Here is a 19,355-nt window from a genome sequence, read left to right as displayed (position 1 = left end):
GTTTACACTGATATTTATGGTATTAATCTCTTATTGCAGGGATTCATAATCTGGAGCGGGGATAATGCTAGAGAGGTGTCGCAAGCATGTCAAAAGAAAAAATAAAATAATATAGAATACAGATTAAATTACTGAAAGAATAGAAAAAAAAAGATTACAATGCATATCTATGGTAGAATTATATTTATTAGTGACTCCCTTGAGTCTGTCCTGCGGAGCAAAGTTTCTCAAAAGAAGGTTTAATGTTAGAAATAGAAACTCTGAGTTTTTTTTCTACATTTACCTGAGATCTATATTTTGTTTTCAGTTGTGAAGGAAGAGCATAAGGATTGAACCAATTTAGTTTTGCCATCTAGGTAGATCAAGGATAATTAATTAATTGTGACATACATTAAAGATATTATTAAGAAATAGTATATAATCGCAATTTTCCAAAAAATTTGTCTGATTCAGTAGAGTAAGATTTTTATCATTCAAATCAAAGCTCGATACTAAAAATTTAGTACATACTTTAATTTAATATCGAGATCTAATTAATTGTAAATCAGGAGCACGAAACACTTTCACGAGTAACGTTACGTCTGTAATTATTATTATTTTTCTTTGTCATTGTAAACTTCTATAATCGATGGAAACCCAATTTCTATTCACCTATAAATCGAACGCCTTAACCAGGATAGTGAGAAATAAATGGACGGTTTAGGAACCAAACGGTGTGATTCAATTCCCATGGAACCGCGTTAATTTAATTACCCTCGGTGTCGCGTTTCACGATTAAACCACACCGATCGGCTCCTAAACCCTTCGAATGATCCACGACTCGTTGAAGATTCAAGTTTATATATTTTAAAGCTAATAGTATACAGAGTGACAATCACGTACCCAAGAACAGCCATCACCGGACTCGTCTTAATTATTTCGAAACATTGAACACCTATCGAAACCTCTATCGAGTTTTTTCATATCGACTGCTCCGCTTGATTGTTCGCGTGTTCGTTTCGCCCCCGCGAAGTCGAGCGAATGAGAATCGTGACGCAGAGAATTTATCTTGCCCCGCGGACGAGGAACTACCCGTCGGATGGAACGATCTCCGCGCGAGTTTCGTTACCGTCGCATTCAAGCCCAGCTACTACTTACCCCTCAACTATTTATATCTATGTATAATATTTTATATCATATGTATAATACACACACTTCTCCCCAGGAGTAGTCCACTTTATACACGTCGAGTCACCGTTTGTACTTCACCGAGACGAGCTGATGCAGCCCTCTGGTTAACGAGTGCTCTTAACACCACCAGGTCGCGCGATTCATTTTCGCGAAATGGAACAATATACACAATATCTGAACGTATACCAGAAAAACGATCGAAGAACGACCAATGCAACGACTGCATCCCTCCCAAACTGGTTCTAACCATATGAATAGTTCACATGGTACATACATCGTTGAACGAATATCTTTCTTAAGAACACCCGCCAACTCGAAAGCCAAATTAATCACCGTAACGAACACTATCCCGCGACAGTACTAAATTAAATACGTCCCATTGAACTTCCGCCCAAATTTCTCCTCCACTTATCTCGTATCTTTCCAAACCTCCATCTCGTTCTCAAACAAACCCCCAATAACACTTCGCCACGAGACGAAAAACAAAACGAAATTTCCTTATCACCGTCGAAAGGAGAACCTGAAGATAAATCGCGACAAAAACGAACCGAATTCCCCAGCCGCTACCATACTCACCACCGTGCAACGAAACACCTCTGGTCGCCCTTACAGGACCCCGAGGTGACTGTTTCTCGTTTTACGCGGGCCTGTCCAGTCCCAACGCTTCCTGGTGTCGTCTAGCCTTCAGCCTGAGGTCCGCGATGCTGCTGTTCTTGGATCGCGCTGCAGCCGCGGCCAACGAGGCGGCCAGGCTCAGGGGATGCGGATGCGGATGACCGGAAGCGGCTGGCGGCGGTGGCGGCGGCGGCGGCGGAAGGCAGAAGAGGCCGCCAGCAGCCGCGTAATGGAGAACTGCTGGGTCGAACGCGGAACCGGCCGCGGTGGTCAGGTTTCCGCCAGCTCCTTGGATCGGTGGGTGCAGCCTCAAGGCTGGCAGGTACGGCGCTACTCGACAGGGCTCCAGGGTCGCTGGTGGGCTTCGCGGCGCTAACACCATCCCTCCTGCTACGCCTGCGAGTTTTTCATTGATTGCTTATGCTTTTTATGGTTTTTGTTGTGTTGATTGGTTTGTTTTAATCATTAACTTTGTCAGGGTCCTAATCTCTTTTCGGTGAGTCGGTTTGTTTTAATTCCTTTTGTCAGGGTTCTAATCTCTTTTCTGTTAGTATTTATATATAAATGATCAGTTTACGCTTAAAAATTAAATATTATATGCATGTAATTACGTGTAAAAATAATATGTAATGTACACTGGTTTATTATTTCGATTAATGAGAAGGTGAGTCGGTTTGTTTTAATCCCTTTTGCCAGGGTTCTAATCACTTTTCTGTTAGTATTTATATATAGATGATCAGTTTGCAGTTTTATAAATATTAAATATTATATGTATGTAATTACGTGTAAAAATAATATGTAATATACACTGTTTTATTACTTCAATTAATGAGAAGGTGAGTTGAACTTTGGGTAATACTGCAGCAGTGGAACTTTGGTTTTAGAACATGTTTTTTTTTTAAGAGAAATGCCTTGATTTGTGCGTCGGATTGGTTATTAGAATTTCTTTCGCCCTGTTTTAGAGCAGACTTCTATTCTTTGCAGTGTTCCTTCTACATTTTCTTTCTTGTTTCACGTTTTCTACTTTTTGCATTTCGTTATGAGATAGAAAAGTAGCAGAAGACAGTAAATGAAAAAGAAGAATTGTCAGGATCGCGATAAACATTTCAGATTTCAATAACAAAAGAAGAAAATCAAAACGGATTATCGTATATATTGCATGCATATGTGATACACTATTTTTTTTTATGACTCTAATAAAGTTATTTATTTTTATTCTTTTTATAAAAGATTTTAAGCGTTATTTATTGCTTTCATATTCAATTTACGCATTAAATACTATTATAATAAGGATTAATTCTGCTTTACGTTAATTTTTATGAAACAAATGGTCTCAACGAGCCTTCTTTTAAATTATGCACCAAATTATGAACCGTTCCACTCTATTAATAATAACAATACAATATTAACACAGCATGAAAGTTACTTTGAATAATTATGTTCCAAATTGTCTAATAATATCAATTTTTGCTTGAAAAAGAGTATCAATTCTGAAAGTGGTAATAGACGTATCGAGAACACAGATTTGTCGCATCGTTGGCTTCCTTTCACTAACAATTTACCTTTGTGCAGTTGACTCTCGTGTTTGCGACACTTGGCACGCCGATTCTGGAACCAAACTTGCACCCTCGCTTCGCTCAAGCCGAGTCTCTGGCTGAGTTCCTCCCTCATAAACGCGTCAGGATAGTGCGTCTCATCGAACAACCTCTCCAATTCGGCCAATTGTTCCAACGTGAAGTTCGTTCGAGACCTCCTCTGTTTCCCGTTCCCATTTCCGTTATTGCGACAATTCGTTCCTGCAAATGTTTTACAAAATATCCCACATTTCTCTCGTTTCGACCCTCTTCTCGTAGCCTTCGTGCAAACACACCACAGGATAATTAAAATGCGAATAAAAGGCTGCTCAGTGGACAAATTTTTATTTTTAATTTAAGTTTTATTTAATTTTAAATTTAAATTCTTATTTACGAAGTTCATCTGTGATGCGTTTTACATATAATACGTGAAAAATTCTATGGAAATCGATGAATTTGAACGCGATGGCGAAGAAACTATTCGCACCAAATGTAACATAATTCAATTCGCATATCAAAGTTCCTTTTCATTCATGCAAAAATTTTAAATTTTTCTATTTACCTTCTCAGAAATAAAATTTCACGAGAATACTCTCGCTAACAAAGATTTTCTTTTACATTTTTCACTGCGCACGATTAATGTTAAAATATTACTACAAAAAGAGAAGGTTAAATTCGAAAAACTTGATTGATCATTGTACTTGAAAATTTATATCGATTTTGTTTATTCAATCGTGTACGATCGCGCTATGAGAATCAGATGACTCAAAGTCTTTTCGAGGATTAATTGACGAGCACAAGCGCGGCCACATGGAAATTCTAAATTAATCGTGGCGATTCGTTCACAGGTCATTTCTTCCCGTCTGACATCGACATAAATTCCTTGCGTTTACGAGGATCTTATTCAAATTGCGCGACGGAGATTTCATCCGATTAGTCGACATTAGCGGAACGTTTCTTGGAAACACGATTTATAATTCTCTTCTGCTCGTACAGTGGTTGGTAAGTCTCGCGATGCTTCTTGGAAAACACTCAAAAAGTCGAATCTTCATCCTGACCATTGAACAAAACCAGTCAACATAAGTTGAACTGAATTGCTCCAATTTCAGAGCTCGATATAAAATAAATATTCTATGGTGCAGCTTAAACTCCATTTCTTACTAATAAAATTACAATATTCCAAGCAATTGCATTATTTCTCATGAGATCTTGGATTTTCAAAACTGAAGAAACGTAGAAATAAAATTGTAGAATTTTCAGCTTTTGCATTACCAAATCTAAATGCCAACACGAAGTCATAAGGAGACCAAAAAAAATTAATTCAAGCTAATAAGTCACGTTGATGACTACCTTGCTATGTATTTTAACTTTTGATGACAGACAGAACTTTGAAATATTGTGTGCGTTGAGAATAAGAATTCTTTTATGTAATTAATTGTACGTGATTACACGTTGAATCATCATACATGAAATTGTTATTACTAATAGTATCAAAGAAACATAGTTTCCCTCCCTGATGACACTGCTCCATCTCCCAGCAAGATGTAATTTTTCTCTTAACATTAAAAAGCACTACAGACTTTTATCAAAATTGATAAAAATTTCAATTCTTCTGTTTTACAGATTATAAAGATGTATAAATAATTGTTGGCAGGGACGGCTATTGTAAATGATACCTGGGTGATTTTAAAGCAATGTACAGGGTGTGTAAATATTCTTCGAAAGGCTACCATAGTATGTGATTTTATACATTCGATTCGGTGGAGTTTAACTTGATTTCCAAGATCAGATTTATCCTTCGTTGCACCGTGTTCTATTCGTCATTGCGAGAATCTACTTTGTTGAAAGAACCATGGGGCGAAATTTCATCCTTTCCTTAAAAAGTAGTGTTAAAGTTTTAGTAATGATTTGTGAGAAATAATGCAATTGTTTGAAATATTGCAATTTTAATTTAATACTTTAATTTAAATTTCACCGTTTTCTTAAAAAATGATGTCGAAGCTTTAGTAATGATTTATGAAAAATAATGCAATTGCTTGGAATATTGTAATTTTACTTTAATATTTTAATTTAAATTTCACCGTTTTCTTAAAAAATGATGTCGAAGCTTTAGTAATGATCTATGGGAAATAATGCAATTGCTTGGAATATTGTAGTTTTAATTTTAATTAATTTTAATTTTAATTACAATATTTCAAGCAATTGCATTATTTCTCATAAATCATTACTAAAGCTTCGAAATCATTTTTTAAGAAAACGGTGAAATTTAAATTAAAATATTAAATTACAATCATAATATTCTTTTATTACATATTGCAATAACATAACAAAACTTTTATTACATATTGCAACTTTAATTTTAGTAATAAGAAATGAAGCTTAAACTTCACGATAGAACACCTATGTTATATCAAGCTCCAAAATTGAAGAAATTCAGTTCAGCTTATGTAGACTGGTTTTATTCAATGCGTTCAAAAATATCTTTCTCCCTCAAATAAAATCCTGACCGCAAAACCCGGAATCTTCCAACGAGACTTCATCAAGGAACAACCGCCAACGTCAACACGTTAATTAATTTTATTCAATGCGTTCAAAAATATCTTTCTCCCTCGAATAAAATCCTGACCGCAAAACCCGGAATCTTCCAACGAGACTTCATCAGGGAACAACCACTGACGCCAACGTCAACACGTTAATTAACCGGATGATCGACCAAGAGTCCAAATCGAGGAATAATTAGCCATCCCCGGTCAACAGCCGCTAATTTCTTCGGTCATCGTCGCGTCGATCTTAAAAACAGTTCTGCGAGGGACCCGGCGTCCCAAAGGAGCCGCAAGCATGGCCGCTGCCGAGTTAGAGGTACTCTCGCTCGGGTGTAATTAACGGGCTCGCGATCTAATTAATGGCTGTTTAATGCAAAGTAACTACCGGTAACAACTCTCGCGAAGGTGTTACCAACGGGAGATCGGTAGCATCCGGTGAACAGGAGCGAAACGAACGGCAGGAGAGGGGTGGATTAAGCGTCTCGCGCAAGAGCCCTTGACGAAGGGGACGTGATTTATATAATTTAGCAAAGTGGTAAGGCTACGCCAGTCTTATACGGGATCGTTAGTCGCCCACCCTTACCAGGCCTTGGGCCCGCTATCCGGCTCTGTTTAGTTTAACCCCCTCCGCTGGTACCATCCGCCACCTTAATCACCCCCTCACGGCTTTCTGCATCTGTCCGCCGACATTTCCACCCCCGTAAAGATGGATCTTGCTGCGAGCCGCGCGTTTACGATGATTATTAAGCGTGTTTGAGCTACGGTGGGGGTTGTTCCGTGTTTGATCACACTTGCAACTGGATTTGAACGACTGATTTGAACGTTCTTGCGTGTGATGTGAATTCATTGACGGTGAATTGGATGAGTTAGCGAGCCGCGAGATTTTTAAGGAATGTGCAGGCGTTCCTGTTTATTAGATTAGTCATTTTGTTTCACTTTTGTCGTTCGAATTCAAGTGAGTCTTTGTGTTTGTGTTTGTAATAGGTTGAATTATTTGCCTCGATGTTACATTAATTAAATTAATCAATAATTGGAATATTCAGTTTTTATAAATAAACCCATTCGTTGTTAGTAGAAGTGGTTGCATTAATATTGCCATTTGAGGTTTTTGCGTTTTTTATAAACTCCATTATTTCTGTATTTTTCTGCTTTCCAATGCAAACAAGATTAATGTTAAAACGCATTTAAAGTGTAACGAGTAAATCACGCTGGCAATTGATAAAAAGTGTACCTGTAGTTAGCAGCGAAGTTACATTAATTTAATTAATCAATAATTGGAATATTGATTTTTTATAAATAAACCCATTCGCAGTCAGTAGAAGTAGTTGCATTAATATTGCCATTTGAAGTTTTTGCGTTTATGTAATGTTGATTTTCGTTGGAAACCAAATACAAAAATTAATCTCTTGACCTCGAGTGAGAAGAGATGGTACTTCTTTTCAGATATATATTTCTGAAGTTTGTTTATATAAAAGGCAAACATGATTAGTAACCGATGCTTTAGGTCATCGACTCTATACGTTTTAACTTTAGTTCAGTTCTCTAGAGAGAATGCAAGGCAAAGATCACTTCCAGTGCGTGCAAACAAAGAACATCATAGAAAAATAAATCGTTATTAGTTATTTACAAAACTCATTTCCAACATATAAGTTTCATTATTTCTGTATCTTTCTGTTTTACAATTCAAACAAAATTAATGTGAAACCGTACCCGAGATTGACAGCGAATGGGTTAAGAATACCCAAACTGGAGGAAGATCGAAGAAACGAACGAACAGAATTGCAAAACGTAAGACGATAAAATCGATGTAAGAAAAAAAGAGCTGTCAAAGCCGACGATTAAACTGAGAAGGAATTACGAGGCTCTCGCGATGACGACGCAGTATCGCGCTTTAATCAATTAGCGGATACCTACGTAATCCAATCGGAGGGCTGCCGGAGCGGAGCCCGCATCCATATGTACAGCGGTTTAAATCCCCTCCTAGCGAAATAACTCGCGCGGTTTTCAGACCGATTCTCGTCCCAGTCCCTTCGTCATCAAATTCACCCCACCTCCAGCATCGTCCCCGTCCTGTGTCTAGATTTCTAGCTCTCCCCCTCCGTTGTTGATCGTCCTAACAAGGTCGAATCTGCGATTCGACGCTGCGAACGTTACATCGTTGGGAATTTATTGGCCAACCGTGCTGCGATCTAATCGCGACGTGTCGATCTGAACGAATTCGAACCCTTTTGGCTTGTAATACGTTACGACGTAGTCGTCACTCGTGGCATCGATTTTGAATCGAACGCGTAGACGTCGCGAGTGGGATTCGTGGTGTGGACGCTGTGCCAAATACGAGAATAAGTGTAAGAGATGCCAGTGTTTTATTTTACTGAGTTATGGTGCTCTGATTTGAGAAAATTAAAGGTGCAATATGAAAGAGTGGTATGTCAGGTACGCTCGCTTCGTGTGTTGACGTTAATGACGAGGGAGTAGTTAAAATTTATTTGATATTATAAACGTAATTTGAGATGGTTAATAGTTTTGATAGGATGTATCCTAAAAATAATACGCGCAGATTCGACGACTTGCATTTTAATAGACAGTGTAGAAAGATTTTTTTTCAGTTTTATTCGTCGAGCAAAGTTTTGATGTGCAATCCCCTTTTTTGGCGAGTGATATAGCTCGCAAGTACTAAATTCACCCCCGTGAGATGCACTGGGGGATGCTGTGTGTCCCGAACTGCCTGTATTGGGTTATAAACCTAAGGAGCGCCTCGACTATGACAATGAAACATAAAATTCGAGATTTGGAGAACGAGATTATTAACTATTGTTACAAACATGGATATAGCAATAATGAAATGAAAATTTTAGCAAAGTAATGCTTCTTAGCTACTATTATTGTTAAATTTGCATTTTGAAATTGTTTTACATTAGATATAATAAAGAAAAATCCTGCAACTGTTTATTAACAGTGTTGTTAAATTCTAATATACCTAGATTATAATTATCAATTTTACTCTGTAACACATGGCATGCAGTAAATAATAAGGCAAAAGTTTAAGATTGAGTAGTTCTTTGAGAAGACTAGGTTATTTAGATTGTTGTATTGTAGGGGATGTTTTGGGGTGAGCAGGTGTAGTTTGGATGAAGATGGGGATGTAGTGTGCAGGCGTTTAAGAGTAGACTGACTTTAGGGTTGCTTTAGAGGGTCATTACTGTTGGATTGGTATCTACTGTATCGATGATTTGATTAACAGTGGACAGAGTTAAAATGGTTCGTAAACGAATAGATAAGTTATTGATTATGACATTTTTTAATCATGAATGCTTTTTTGTTTGAAATGCAGTAGCGGATTAGTCTTTGGGGATTATAAAATAACTGAATAATGTGCAAGGGCGTGTTAAGTATAAATGTAACTTCCTTAATATAGTGTTAATTATATAATCTCAATTAATAGCGTTGCAATTTTCTATATTTTTAATTATGCAGTCTTCTATTTGTAAATAGCGAAGATCGTTACGTTACAACTTTCTTGTGCTTTTATAAAACCCTCGTTTCATTAATTAGCGAATATTATAATTTTAATACGATAAAAAATTCGAGTATGCAAAAAGGTACAGAAATTGAGGTATATATTATAATATTTACATTTCTGCTTGGACTTCTGGTTTTTAATTGTACTTAGAAACAACGCTAAATTTATAAACAACGAACATTAGATAAAAAGATTTAATCGAGTACATGTCTGATTATAACTTGTTTGCAAAAAGAATGCGTTTTAAATACAATCTTCGTTCGCCAATTAAATTTGATTAATCGAGATTGCACTGCAACAAAGGGGTAACATTCCAGCATAATAATAGAAACCGTTCAAACCTCTACCAACACAAAAAGTGTTAAACATTGTCTTCAAACTGCATCGCTCGAAACGTCACATCTAAATATACAAAACAGCAACACCCTAGGGTGCACGCGGTAAAATAGTAAAATTTACGAAACAGTCGAGCATCCGAAACGACTCGACCAAAATATTAAACGTACTCGGGGGTATTTCGCGATTCCGTTCTCCTGAAGTGCCATCTGAAACTATGGAGGAGCTCGAAAAATCCTCCGTGTACGATATCCGTCCGAGAACAGTAACGAATGAATCGTAGGTGCGAACTGGCTGCTCGGCCAGCGATATCGTATCGTCGAAATCGGGAAGACAACGTGAGAAGGATAAGAAGAGAGACGCGGAATGGAGAGAGAGACGGAGAGAGAAAGTGAGAGGTGGCCAGCAGTGAAACCCTCCTGGAAAACCCGAAGCAATCACACTCGGACACGAGGGGCCGCTAATTCGATTACTAAAAGCGCTGCCCTCTTGGCCTGATCCGTGCGAGCCACCCCCTCGCACCCTTCGCGCACCAACTAGCCGATCGTGGCTGGATCCCCGTACTTTTTTTTCCCCCCTTCACTCGGAACGAGTCGAGATATCGCAGCCATTAGGCGTATAAAAGCGTCGAGACAACCCTGTTTAACCCCCTTGCCAGTTTCCCTTGGACGCGTTCTAACTGTGTAATGGCAAGCGGCTGTGAACGCTTCGCGAATAACACGAGAGGAAATTAACAACGATTAAGGATTTACATTTTCTCAGTTTTTGACAAACTAATACTTTTGCGTGTGCCTTAATGGCGTTGAAGCAGGCTCTAACTTGTAAGGTTGTAACTGTGTAATGGCAACCGGCTGTGAACACTTCGCGAATAACACGAGAGGAAATTAACAACGATTAAGGATTTACATTTTCTCATTTTTTGACAAATTGATACTTTTGCGTGTGTCTTAATGGCGTGGAAGCAGGCTCTAACTTGTAAGGTTGTAACTGTGTAATGGCAAGTGGCTGTGAACACTTCGCGAATAACACGAGAGGAAATTAGCAACGATTAAGGATTTACATTTTCTCAGTTTTTGACAAACTAATACTTTTGCGTGTGCCTTAATGGCGTGGAAGCAGGCTCTATCGCTCTTCTGGGGTTGGGTTAGCAATAGTTTTTGAAAAAGTAATGGTACAGATTAGGTAGTTTAGTTATAATTAATGTGTTTTTGATGAGAGTGATATATAGAGAAAGTGATATATAGAGAAAGACGAATTGAGAGTTAATGTGATATGAAATAGAGAATTGGTATTATTTTACAGGAATGTTTGATCGTTTTCAATGGAATAGTTGGTTGCAAAAATTAATGTAACATTTTGGAGATTGCATATAGTTCGCAAAGAATAAGAAAATCAAATCTTTATGATTCTACGTCGATGGCTAGTTTACAAATTCTATTTTATTGAAATTGAACTTTAGGATTATCAGAATTTACGAATAATTTCATTGAAATTTAGGAAACAGAAAAATCCCATCTTAATATATCAATTTCAAACATACTCGTGTTAAACAATAACCTTTCAATCTATAAATTACCAAATACAGCATATTTTGTAGGAGAAAATATCAGAAATAATTAATCACAAATACCTCTAAACAAATCATAGTCAATTTGTTTCATTTTTCAAAGACAGACATTCGAAACATTCCACTTTACTATTTGAACGTATTTTTTATTTCGACACTGGTCGATGCCGTCCCAGGATACGGTATTTATATTTCACGACCGCCTAAAACGGCTCAAAGAAGATTCACAGGGGTCGTCCCAGGAATGGTACAGTAAATATCCCCAGAAAAATTCTAGGAACGTTCCAACGTCCATCGCCATGCCTCAAAACTTAGAGAGCTACGGCTCGTAAACATTCGCGGAGGGCGCCGCGTTTGACCGCGGGCAGAGCGGAAAACTTGGGTAGTAACTAGCAGGATAAAGCCATTTGGTGAGAAGACGCGTGCGCGATCGAGGCGAGGCCAGGCAAAGTGGCTGACCAGGGTCTGCGGTGATCTATTGCGACACCAGCCTCTTTGTTTCGACGATATTTGTTATGTCGTGCGGCCGCCTGTCGTTTCTCCAGTGACTCCTGAAATATCGTCCCCTATTCCGCTGCACGGTACAGACGTCGCATGCCACTGGAAATCGCGAGCGGTGGAATTGGATATGGAACGGAGATCGAACGGCGGTTTTCCGTCGAGATGCAAAGCAATTCGAAGAGCATCGACCTCGAAACTAACGCAGAATGATCTGTACTTATTGACGGAATAGAAATCAAGATCAATCGCGAAGGAGTGCGAAACAAATTTTAGGCACAGTTTTTTTTTTAGAGAAAACTATGAAAAGTTGTTAAAAAGAAATTACTGTAAATTTATAAAAGGTGAAAAATTTGGTTTTGTATTGCTATTCTGAGGTAGAAGACTAGATGGCAGGCTAGTAATTTGAAATTAAGGAGTAAATCTTATTTTTGGAGAATTCTTTTTGTATATATGTCCATTTAAGAATGTTAGGACAGTTGTTTGGTAGTGTATAATAAATTTTTGGAAAAAGTTATAACAATCGTGAATTTTTATAAAGGTTGAATACGTGGTTTGTACCATTTTTCCTTTAAATTATATACTCTGTAACTGTGATCAGATTTAGTTAATTGTACAGTAAGTAGATTCAGAAAACGGTCGACAGATTTGATAAATCGGGAAGCACAACGCGTCTGAATCCACTTACAATTAACTGTATCGTTCTGCACCGTGACGATTATCGATCTCCCCTGACTACATTGTAATAGAATTTTCGAAGAAAAATAAATATATTTTTTCGGATTTAATATTTCACGAACGTAGACTCAATATTGCAGAGTAGAAAAATTTCAACTTTTTTGGCGATGACCCCAAGAATATTTAATAATTACTTATAGTTGTACAGATACAAAATTCTTTTGCAAAACTTTGTTTCGTAACAATCACTAAAAAACCATCAACTTTCATGGTCTAAAATTCTTCGAGGTGAAAATTCGTTTAAAAGGTACAAGTCACAAGCGACTCTTCATCTTAACCAGAATTTGCTCTCTGCCTCGCGATAAACATCCTCTCGTAAAGATTCCACCCTCCATTCCTCCGCCTCAAGTTCCAATTTACCTGGAACCTCCGCGACCAAATCTCTCTCCACCGCGAGACCAGACGAGGAACGGAGAGAGAACAATCTCCTGGTCTGTGTTTTCCATGTTTTCCACGGTAGGTTGGAATCGAAAGAGTTCCAGGCGGCTCCTCGCCGCTTCTTCAGCTCGCGGTTATTTATGGTTTTACTTGGGCGCGTCCGATGGCTGCCGGCCGGGCAGATTGCTTTTTGATTTGCGCTTAATCGGGAAAAGTTATGAGCCCCCGAGAGATGGAAGCGGAAAAGAGGAACGGAGAGCGTTCTCCACCCTCTGTTAGGGGGCGTACACAACTAACGCGGCGGGCCGCATATTAAACCATAAATTCATGCGAGCTCCGGCCGCAATAGACGCCGTGTTATCCGGCGAGCGTCCCAGGCGTTACTTGAACGCGTCAGTTTTTAAACGCGATTTTCATTCGGCCGGCCCGATCCCTCTGCCCGCTTTTCGTCCAATTTAACCGCGCGTATGTAACACTACGGACCTGTCGATTGCATTTTTTATCCATCCGCCTGGCAACGAACCATTCTTCTTCGATCGCTCGCCGATCGTGGTCGCTGTCGACGGTCGTTCGACGTTCTGTAAATTACGACCTTCGTGGTATACCCGTTGCGAGCAAGCGCTTTCTTTCGAAAACATTTTTAATTGCCGTTTCGCGAATGATCGAGGGGAATGGCTTTCTTTTCAATCGGAATTCCAAGTTATTTTCCGTTTTTTTTAAATACTTTCTTCGAATTTTTGTACGTTTCGTGTAATAAAATGTCCGTTTAGTGGAATTTTTGTCATTGTAGAGATGATTCGTTTAGCTTTTATTTCATAAAAACATTTTCGGAACGTTTATTAAAAATATTTGTATTTATTTAAATTTTCTATTCTATTTAATGATATTATGTGATATTGGATAATAAATTGTCCGTTCTGTGCAGTTTAAAAGTATTCATTTAAAATTTAACCAGAATAATTATTTGATATTATTGTAATATATTATTTATTAAATAATATTCAGGATCTGGTCTTGTCAGAATTTATAATATTAGAAACTTGTAAGTAATCTAACACTAGTAACAAATTTCAATGTAGCCTATTAACCCTTTGCACTCGGTTATCCCCTCTGAGGGGACATCAGCATTGATTAGTGATTACTGTGATTAAATTTATTCCACCGCAGCTTTCTGAGAAATGTAAGTTTCTCTGAAATTTTCTATTGAAGTGCAAATTTTCTATTTTTGGGAGGCGTTAACAATAACAATTATTGCTAAAGTAGCAATTCATATATTATAATAGAAAAAATTAGAGGCCTATAACAGAGAAATTTGTTAAAAGCGACCAAGTAGAAAAAAAAGTTGAAAATTCCTAACTTAGTATTTTCTATAATAATTTCTTATAATAAATTCTTTTTGCTTGTGACAAATTGACCGACTAACTCCATAAATATGCAGAAAGACTATTCATTTAGGAGAAGGACTACCCCTTAGTGCGAAAACGAAATTCAGTATCCACTTGGTATTGTTTAAAAAGGATTCGAGTGTGAAACAGAAATTTTCAGAAGTTGCTCGCGATGAAATAGATTATTATCATCGGAGGAGAAGAACGGGGTTGGAGGGGTGGAGGGGGAGAAAAGTGCAAGTGGACGGTGAACGGGTGTTATTGAAGTCGACTTGGCATGTGGGCAAAATTGGAGGTCGGTGATCGTTACGTTGTGAACGGTCAGCTATTCCCAATCACTTCTGAGCTTTATTGGACGACGTGTTGAATTATAAACGAAGATCGAACCCTCCGACGATACGTGCCGGGCCACAGAATTCGCCGGAGGTCCCTGACCTTCTTACTGTCGAAACGAGAGCGAGTTACCTATTTCAGAATCCTCTGAGGCACGAACTACGCTACCACGGGAAGGATATCTTTATGAGACGTTCAAAATTATGTATACAAGATAGATTATTTAGGGCTGAAACTCGAAATATCGTCGAAACTGTTAATTACAGTCTGGAAATGCATTAGACAAATATTAAATGGCTTCCAAGGCCAGACATAACAAATGGAGTAACAATTAGAGGTTATACGAAAGTCAAACTTTTTTGTTTATATGGACTCACATTATTTTCCTTCACAAATCACGATAAAAATTGTCACTTGTAAGTATCAGAGAGTAGAGAGAGACCAAAGCTAGTTGATTAATGACATTAATTGACTAGGTCCATTTAAGTATTTCTATTCACGATATTTACAAAATTTAAGTAACGTACAATAATATTAAAAAGCGATCTAGCTATTTTTTTTCTATTACAATTACTTTTCATGATATGACAGTTAGAGAAAACTACATCCTCAACATAACGCAATGTTTCTCACCCTTTCGGTGTTTGCAACCCAATTTTCAAACATAATTTCCATTATCAAATATAGATCTCAGCTAAATATAGAAAAAGAACTCAGAGTCTTTATTTCTAATATTAAACCTTCCTCTGAAAAACTGTGCTTCCAAGAGAGTTGCTAATAATCACTAAAAACGTTTTTTAATTTAATTTTGAAAAATTACTTAAATACAATGTACACAATATTGATGCATCCCATTTTTAAATACAAACATCAATGCTAAACGTGTATTTGAATTTTCATTATGTCGGTATGTACTATTTTTCTCTATCTTTTCACTAAATTAATCTATTTCTCATATTATTTTATTTTTTCATTTCGATACGCTCGCGACCTCCCTTTAGTAAAATCGCGTACCCCCAAAGTTGGAAATCGCCAATTTCACGTAAATGCTCAACTAAACTTCAGTCCTCCGTACTTTTCTCAAATGATTACGCGTTCAAAAAATTTCCTTTACCATATTATTTTATTTTTTCATTTCGATATGCTTGCGACCTCCCTTTAGTACCATCTTGCATCCCCCACAGTTGGAAATCGCTAACTTAACGTCAATAATCAACTAAACTCCGGTTTTCCGTACATTTCTCAAACGATGACGCGTTCAAAAAAATTTCCTTTACCATATTATTTTATTTTTTCATTTCGATATGCTCGCAACCACCCTTTAGTACCATCCCGCAACCCCCACAGTTGGAAATCGCCGATTTAACGCCAATACTCAACTAAACTCTGATCCCCTGTATATTTCTCAAACAATTACGTGTTCAAAAAATTTCCTTTACCATATTATTTTATTTTTTCATTTCGATATGCTAGCAACCTCCTTTTAGTACCATCCCGCAAGCACTACAGTTGGAAATCGCCGATTTAACGTCAATACTCAACTAAACTCTAATCCCCTGTACATTTCTCAAACGATTACGCATACAAAAAATTTTCTTTACCATATCATTTTATTTTTTCCCAGAATTTTCCAGAGTTAGAAATCGTTGACTTAACGTAAATACTCAACTAAACTTCGATCCCCTGAACTTTTCTCAATCGATTATTTGTTCAAAAAATTTTCTTTACCTTTGCTACTCTCCTCCTGCCCTTGGATCAAAGACCTCGAGACCTGCGACTGTAACTTCAGATCGGACGTTTTCGCGTCGCTCGACGGTTGACTCTTCAATTCGACGCAATTCTCGGGACTGGCTGATCTGTCTCTCGTAATCGGCGGTGGCGACGGGCTGCATCCGAGCAGTTTCCTCACGGACAGTTTCAGTTCGGGTGTTTTCAGAGGCTGCAGGCTGTCCGTCGTGTTAACCGCGTCCTTGATCTCCTTGCTCTTGGTCGTGACGGAGAGGTCTTCCGGTTGCAGCCGGGCTTCCGGCGACGGCGGCTCGTCCGCGCTGTTGCTCTCGACGCTTGGCGGCTCCTGGCCGGATTCGCGAGTCGTCGCGCTGACATCTGAGGAATCATTGCCAGCAATTTCTTTACGAGAACGTTGTTGCGTTCTGTTTTGGTGCATTATTGCTTAAGGAGCGAGAATGGCGGGAAAGGTTTCAATTAGGGGAATCTCGTTTCTTAAACTTACTAGTAGAGATTGAAGATTTCATTGTTTGGAAGGAAAAGAAGTTTTAGTAAGGAGTTTTAGTCACGTGTTATTAGTTTAGTCAAGTGGTATTTGAAAATGGATAAGTTTCATTGAATGAAAATGAAGCGAAAAGTTGCCTTTGTCTTTGTTTACCTTGTGTTAATTGACGATGAGAGAAGACGATAAAGAGAGAAATATTTGAGGCTAAGGTGGTGAAAATAAATTTCCTTTATCATTACAAGTTATTTAAAGGAATTCGAAACTTTGGATGAAAAGCAGAGAAAAGGAAAACTGCTATGTTTTTAGTTAGAACATGTAGTAACGCAGAAAGGAAATAAGAAGAGAGAACTGAATAATGAGTTAATTATGAGCGATGGTACCATAAAATATTAAAATTTTAATTGAAAGAAACAAGAAGAACAAATTCATGATCATATGCAATAGAAAGTTATATTAAATTGTAAAGCAATAAAATTAGAAGAATATCGCTATAAACAGACACGGGAGATCGTTCGAAGGTATTGAACGTATTCCTCGAAATTTCTAACTGGATCACAGGAGATAGATTAAATTCTAGTGGGAAATTCTATTTTTGCGTATCTCCTTTCAAATAGAGGACTCAGGATTCACGAATGGAACAATTTGTTTGACGTCACTTCCGCAGGGAAGACAGCACGTCCGCGATATTCTTGGAAACAAACAGTGGGAAGCGACTCGTGTCTGAGCATCAATTGATCACCAATTCACTGGAGGAGAAATGGGATCTCAGGAGAAAGGATTGCTCCAAACTACATACTGAAAAGAAAAGAAACTCGATGCGTAAAGCGTTCACTTTACATTCTCTATTTCTAGATACTTCGAAGTCCACGAAAACAGTAAATCGCATGCAACAAAACAATGAAAAGCTACAAGAAGTCTGGTCTCTACAAATGTACAGCATACTTTACCATTTATCCAGCGATAAGTAAATCAAGAAACAAACGTATCCACACATATGAGAACGACACAACGTCTGCAACCAAAAGCCTCCACAGAAGACTCAACTCCCATGAACTCCATAGAACTTCACAGAACGCCCACCTCCAACAAACCACCGCGAACAACCATAACCAACCCGCACGATGTCGACTCACAGTCCTCCTGCGACTCCATCCATCTAATTCACCCAATCACATTCACCAATGCACGCTCAATTCAACTGATCCACGTGACAGACCAGGCTCAAACGATCCACCAAGAGAAGGTTCACCATAACGAAAAAAAAAAAAACAGTTGAAAAGCGAAGAAGCGTATGGCGCACGAACGTAAGCCGCTGAGGAACAAGCCTCGTAGGCAACAAACAATAACGTACTGGCATCGTTCTCCGCAGGGTCGCCGAGTAGATGCGCGACACTGAGGGTGATTCTCGCGGACGGTGGTCGGTCGAGGTTGGCCCTGCAGGCCGCGTGTTCGCCAGACGCGTTGTCGAAGCTCTTGGAGACGAACTGGGCGAGCTGCTCCATCCTCGCGGAGAAGACTCGCGCGACGACGCGGCTCTCGCGTCGACCTCGTCGCCGAGGACGGAGAGCACCGTAGGGGGTTGCACGGAGGGTGGCACTAGGTGGTAGCTGACGGCTGCACGCGTCCCCGAGGACGCCATTCGGACGCCGGCCAATCGAGGGGTTGGTAGGCGGTCCCGATACGCCCACGACCTTCAACCCCTGTCTCTCCCCGTGTTTCGCGGCCACCCTCGACGACCACCAGCAACCCCCTCGTCGCGCCGTTCGACCGTTCACCCCCATCCGCGGCGTCTACTGCCCGTAAACCGAGGCTCATTAGCATTTGCGCCCGCTTTTCCACCCGCCAAGCGCAAACTACCACCTACCGCTTCCGCGAGTTGGCCACCGTTCGAACGTTCCTCTTCTCTGTTGCTCCACGTCGCTTCTCTCTCTCTCTCTCTCTCTCTCTCTCTCTCTCTGTTTCTCTCTTTCTCTCTCTTGCTGTCTCTCTTTCTCTCTCTCTTCGTCAGGTTCCCGCCGCTACAGGGCTCGTCAAGCCGCACCGTTTACGAGGCTCTGTCGCAGCCATCCACCCTCGTCTCTGGCTGCCTCGAGGCGCGATACGTTCCTCGACAACGTGGATGGAGGATCTCTAGGACGATGCGCGTCCACGGTTACTGGTGGCAATGTTTGCGCGGCGATATGCCACGCGCGCCGCGGCTGATGATGGGTTTCGAATGATTCCCTCGTCGTGCGTTTAGCTGGCCCGATTTCAACCAGGTTTTGGGAGGAGCAGCGAGAGCACGTGAAAAGTGGATTTGTAAGCTGACATTTTTGAAATATGTTTGCTTCTTTAGACGTAGTGGGTAGTGATTGGAATTTCGTGAGATCGCTTTGTATTTTTGAACTTTGTAAGGAAAGTTTCAAGTCCACTTCCTTTGGAAAAGGAGAAATAGAATAATTATTAGACCTTTAAATTAGTATTTC

At 39.2% G+C, this 19,355-nt stretch overlaps 1 protein-coding gene across 1 annotated transcript; it reads right to left on the bottom strand.

The window, feature by feature from the left end:
- Positions 1-1,749: 1,749 nt before the first annotated feature.
- On the bottom strand, positions 1,750-18,407 carry LOC143430189 (uncharacterized). Its single transcript, XM_076906222.1, has 4 exons — positions 18,242-18,407; positions 16,386-16,763; positions 3,348-3,581; positions 1,750-2,181 (listed from the first exon to the last, which is right to left on the bottom strand). The coding sequence occupies exons 1-4, from the start codon at positions 18,390-18,392 to the stop codon at positions 1,808-1,810; spliced, it is 1,137 nt and encodes a 378-aa protein (XP_076762337.1). The 5' UTR covers positions 18,393-18,407; the 3' UTR covers positions 1,750-1,807.
- Positions 18,408-19,355: the final 948 nt, after the last annotated feature.

The sequence above is a fragment of the Xylocopa sonorina genome, chromosome 13 (genome assembly GCF_050948175.1).
Source record: "Xylocopa sonorina isolate GNS202 chromosome 13, iyXylSono1_principal, whole genome shotgun sequence".
Classification (NCBI taxonomy): domain Eukaryota; kingdom Metazoa; phylum Arthropoda; class Insecta; order Hymenoptera; family Apidae; genus Xylocopa; species Xylocopa sonorina.
Note: the sequence above shows the minus strand (reverse complement) of the source record. Positions and strands in the feature narration are given on the sequence as shown.

Coding starts and splice junctions, on each gene's coding strand:
- LOC143430189 (XM_076906222.1), bottom strand. CDS start 18,392: ATGGAGCAGCTCGCCCAGTTCGTCTCCAAGAGCTTCGACAACGCGTCT. Junction 3,582..16,385: donor GCAGGAGGAGAGTAGCAAAG/GTAAAGAAAATT, acceptor AAACATTTGCAG/GAACGAATTGTCGCAATAAC. Junction 2,182..3,347: donor CGAGAGTCAACTGCACAAAG/GTAAATTGTTAG, acceptor AAAAACTCGCAG/GCGTAGCAGGAGGGATGGTG.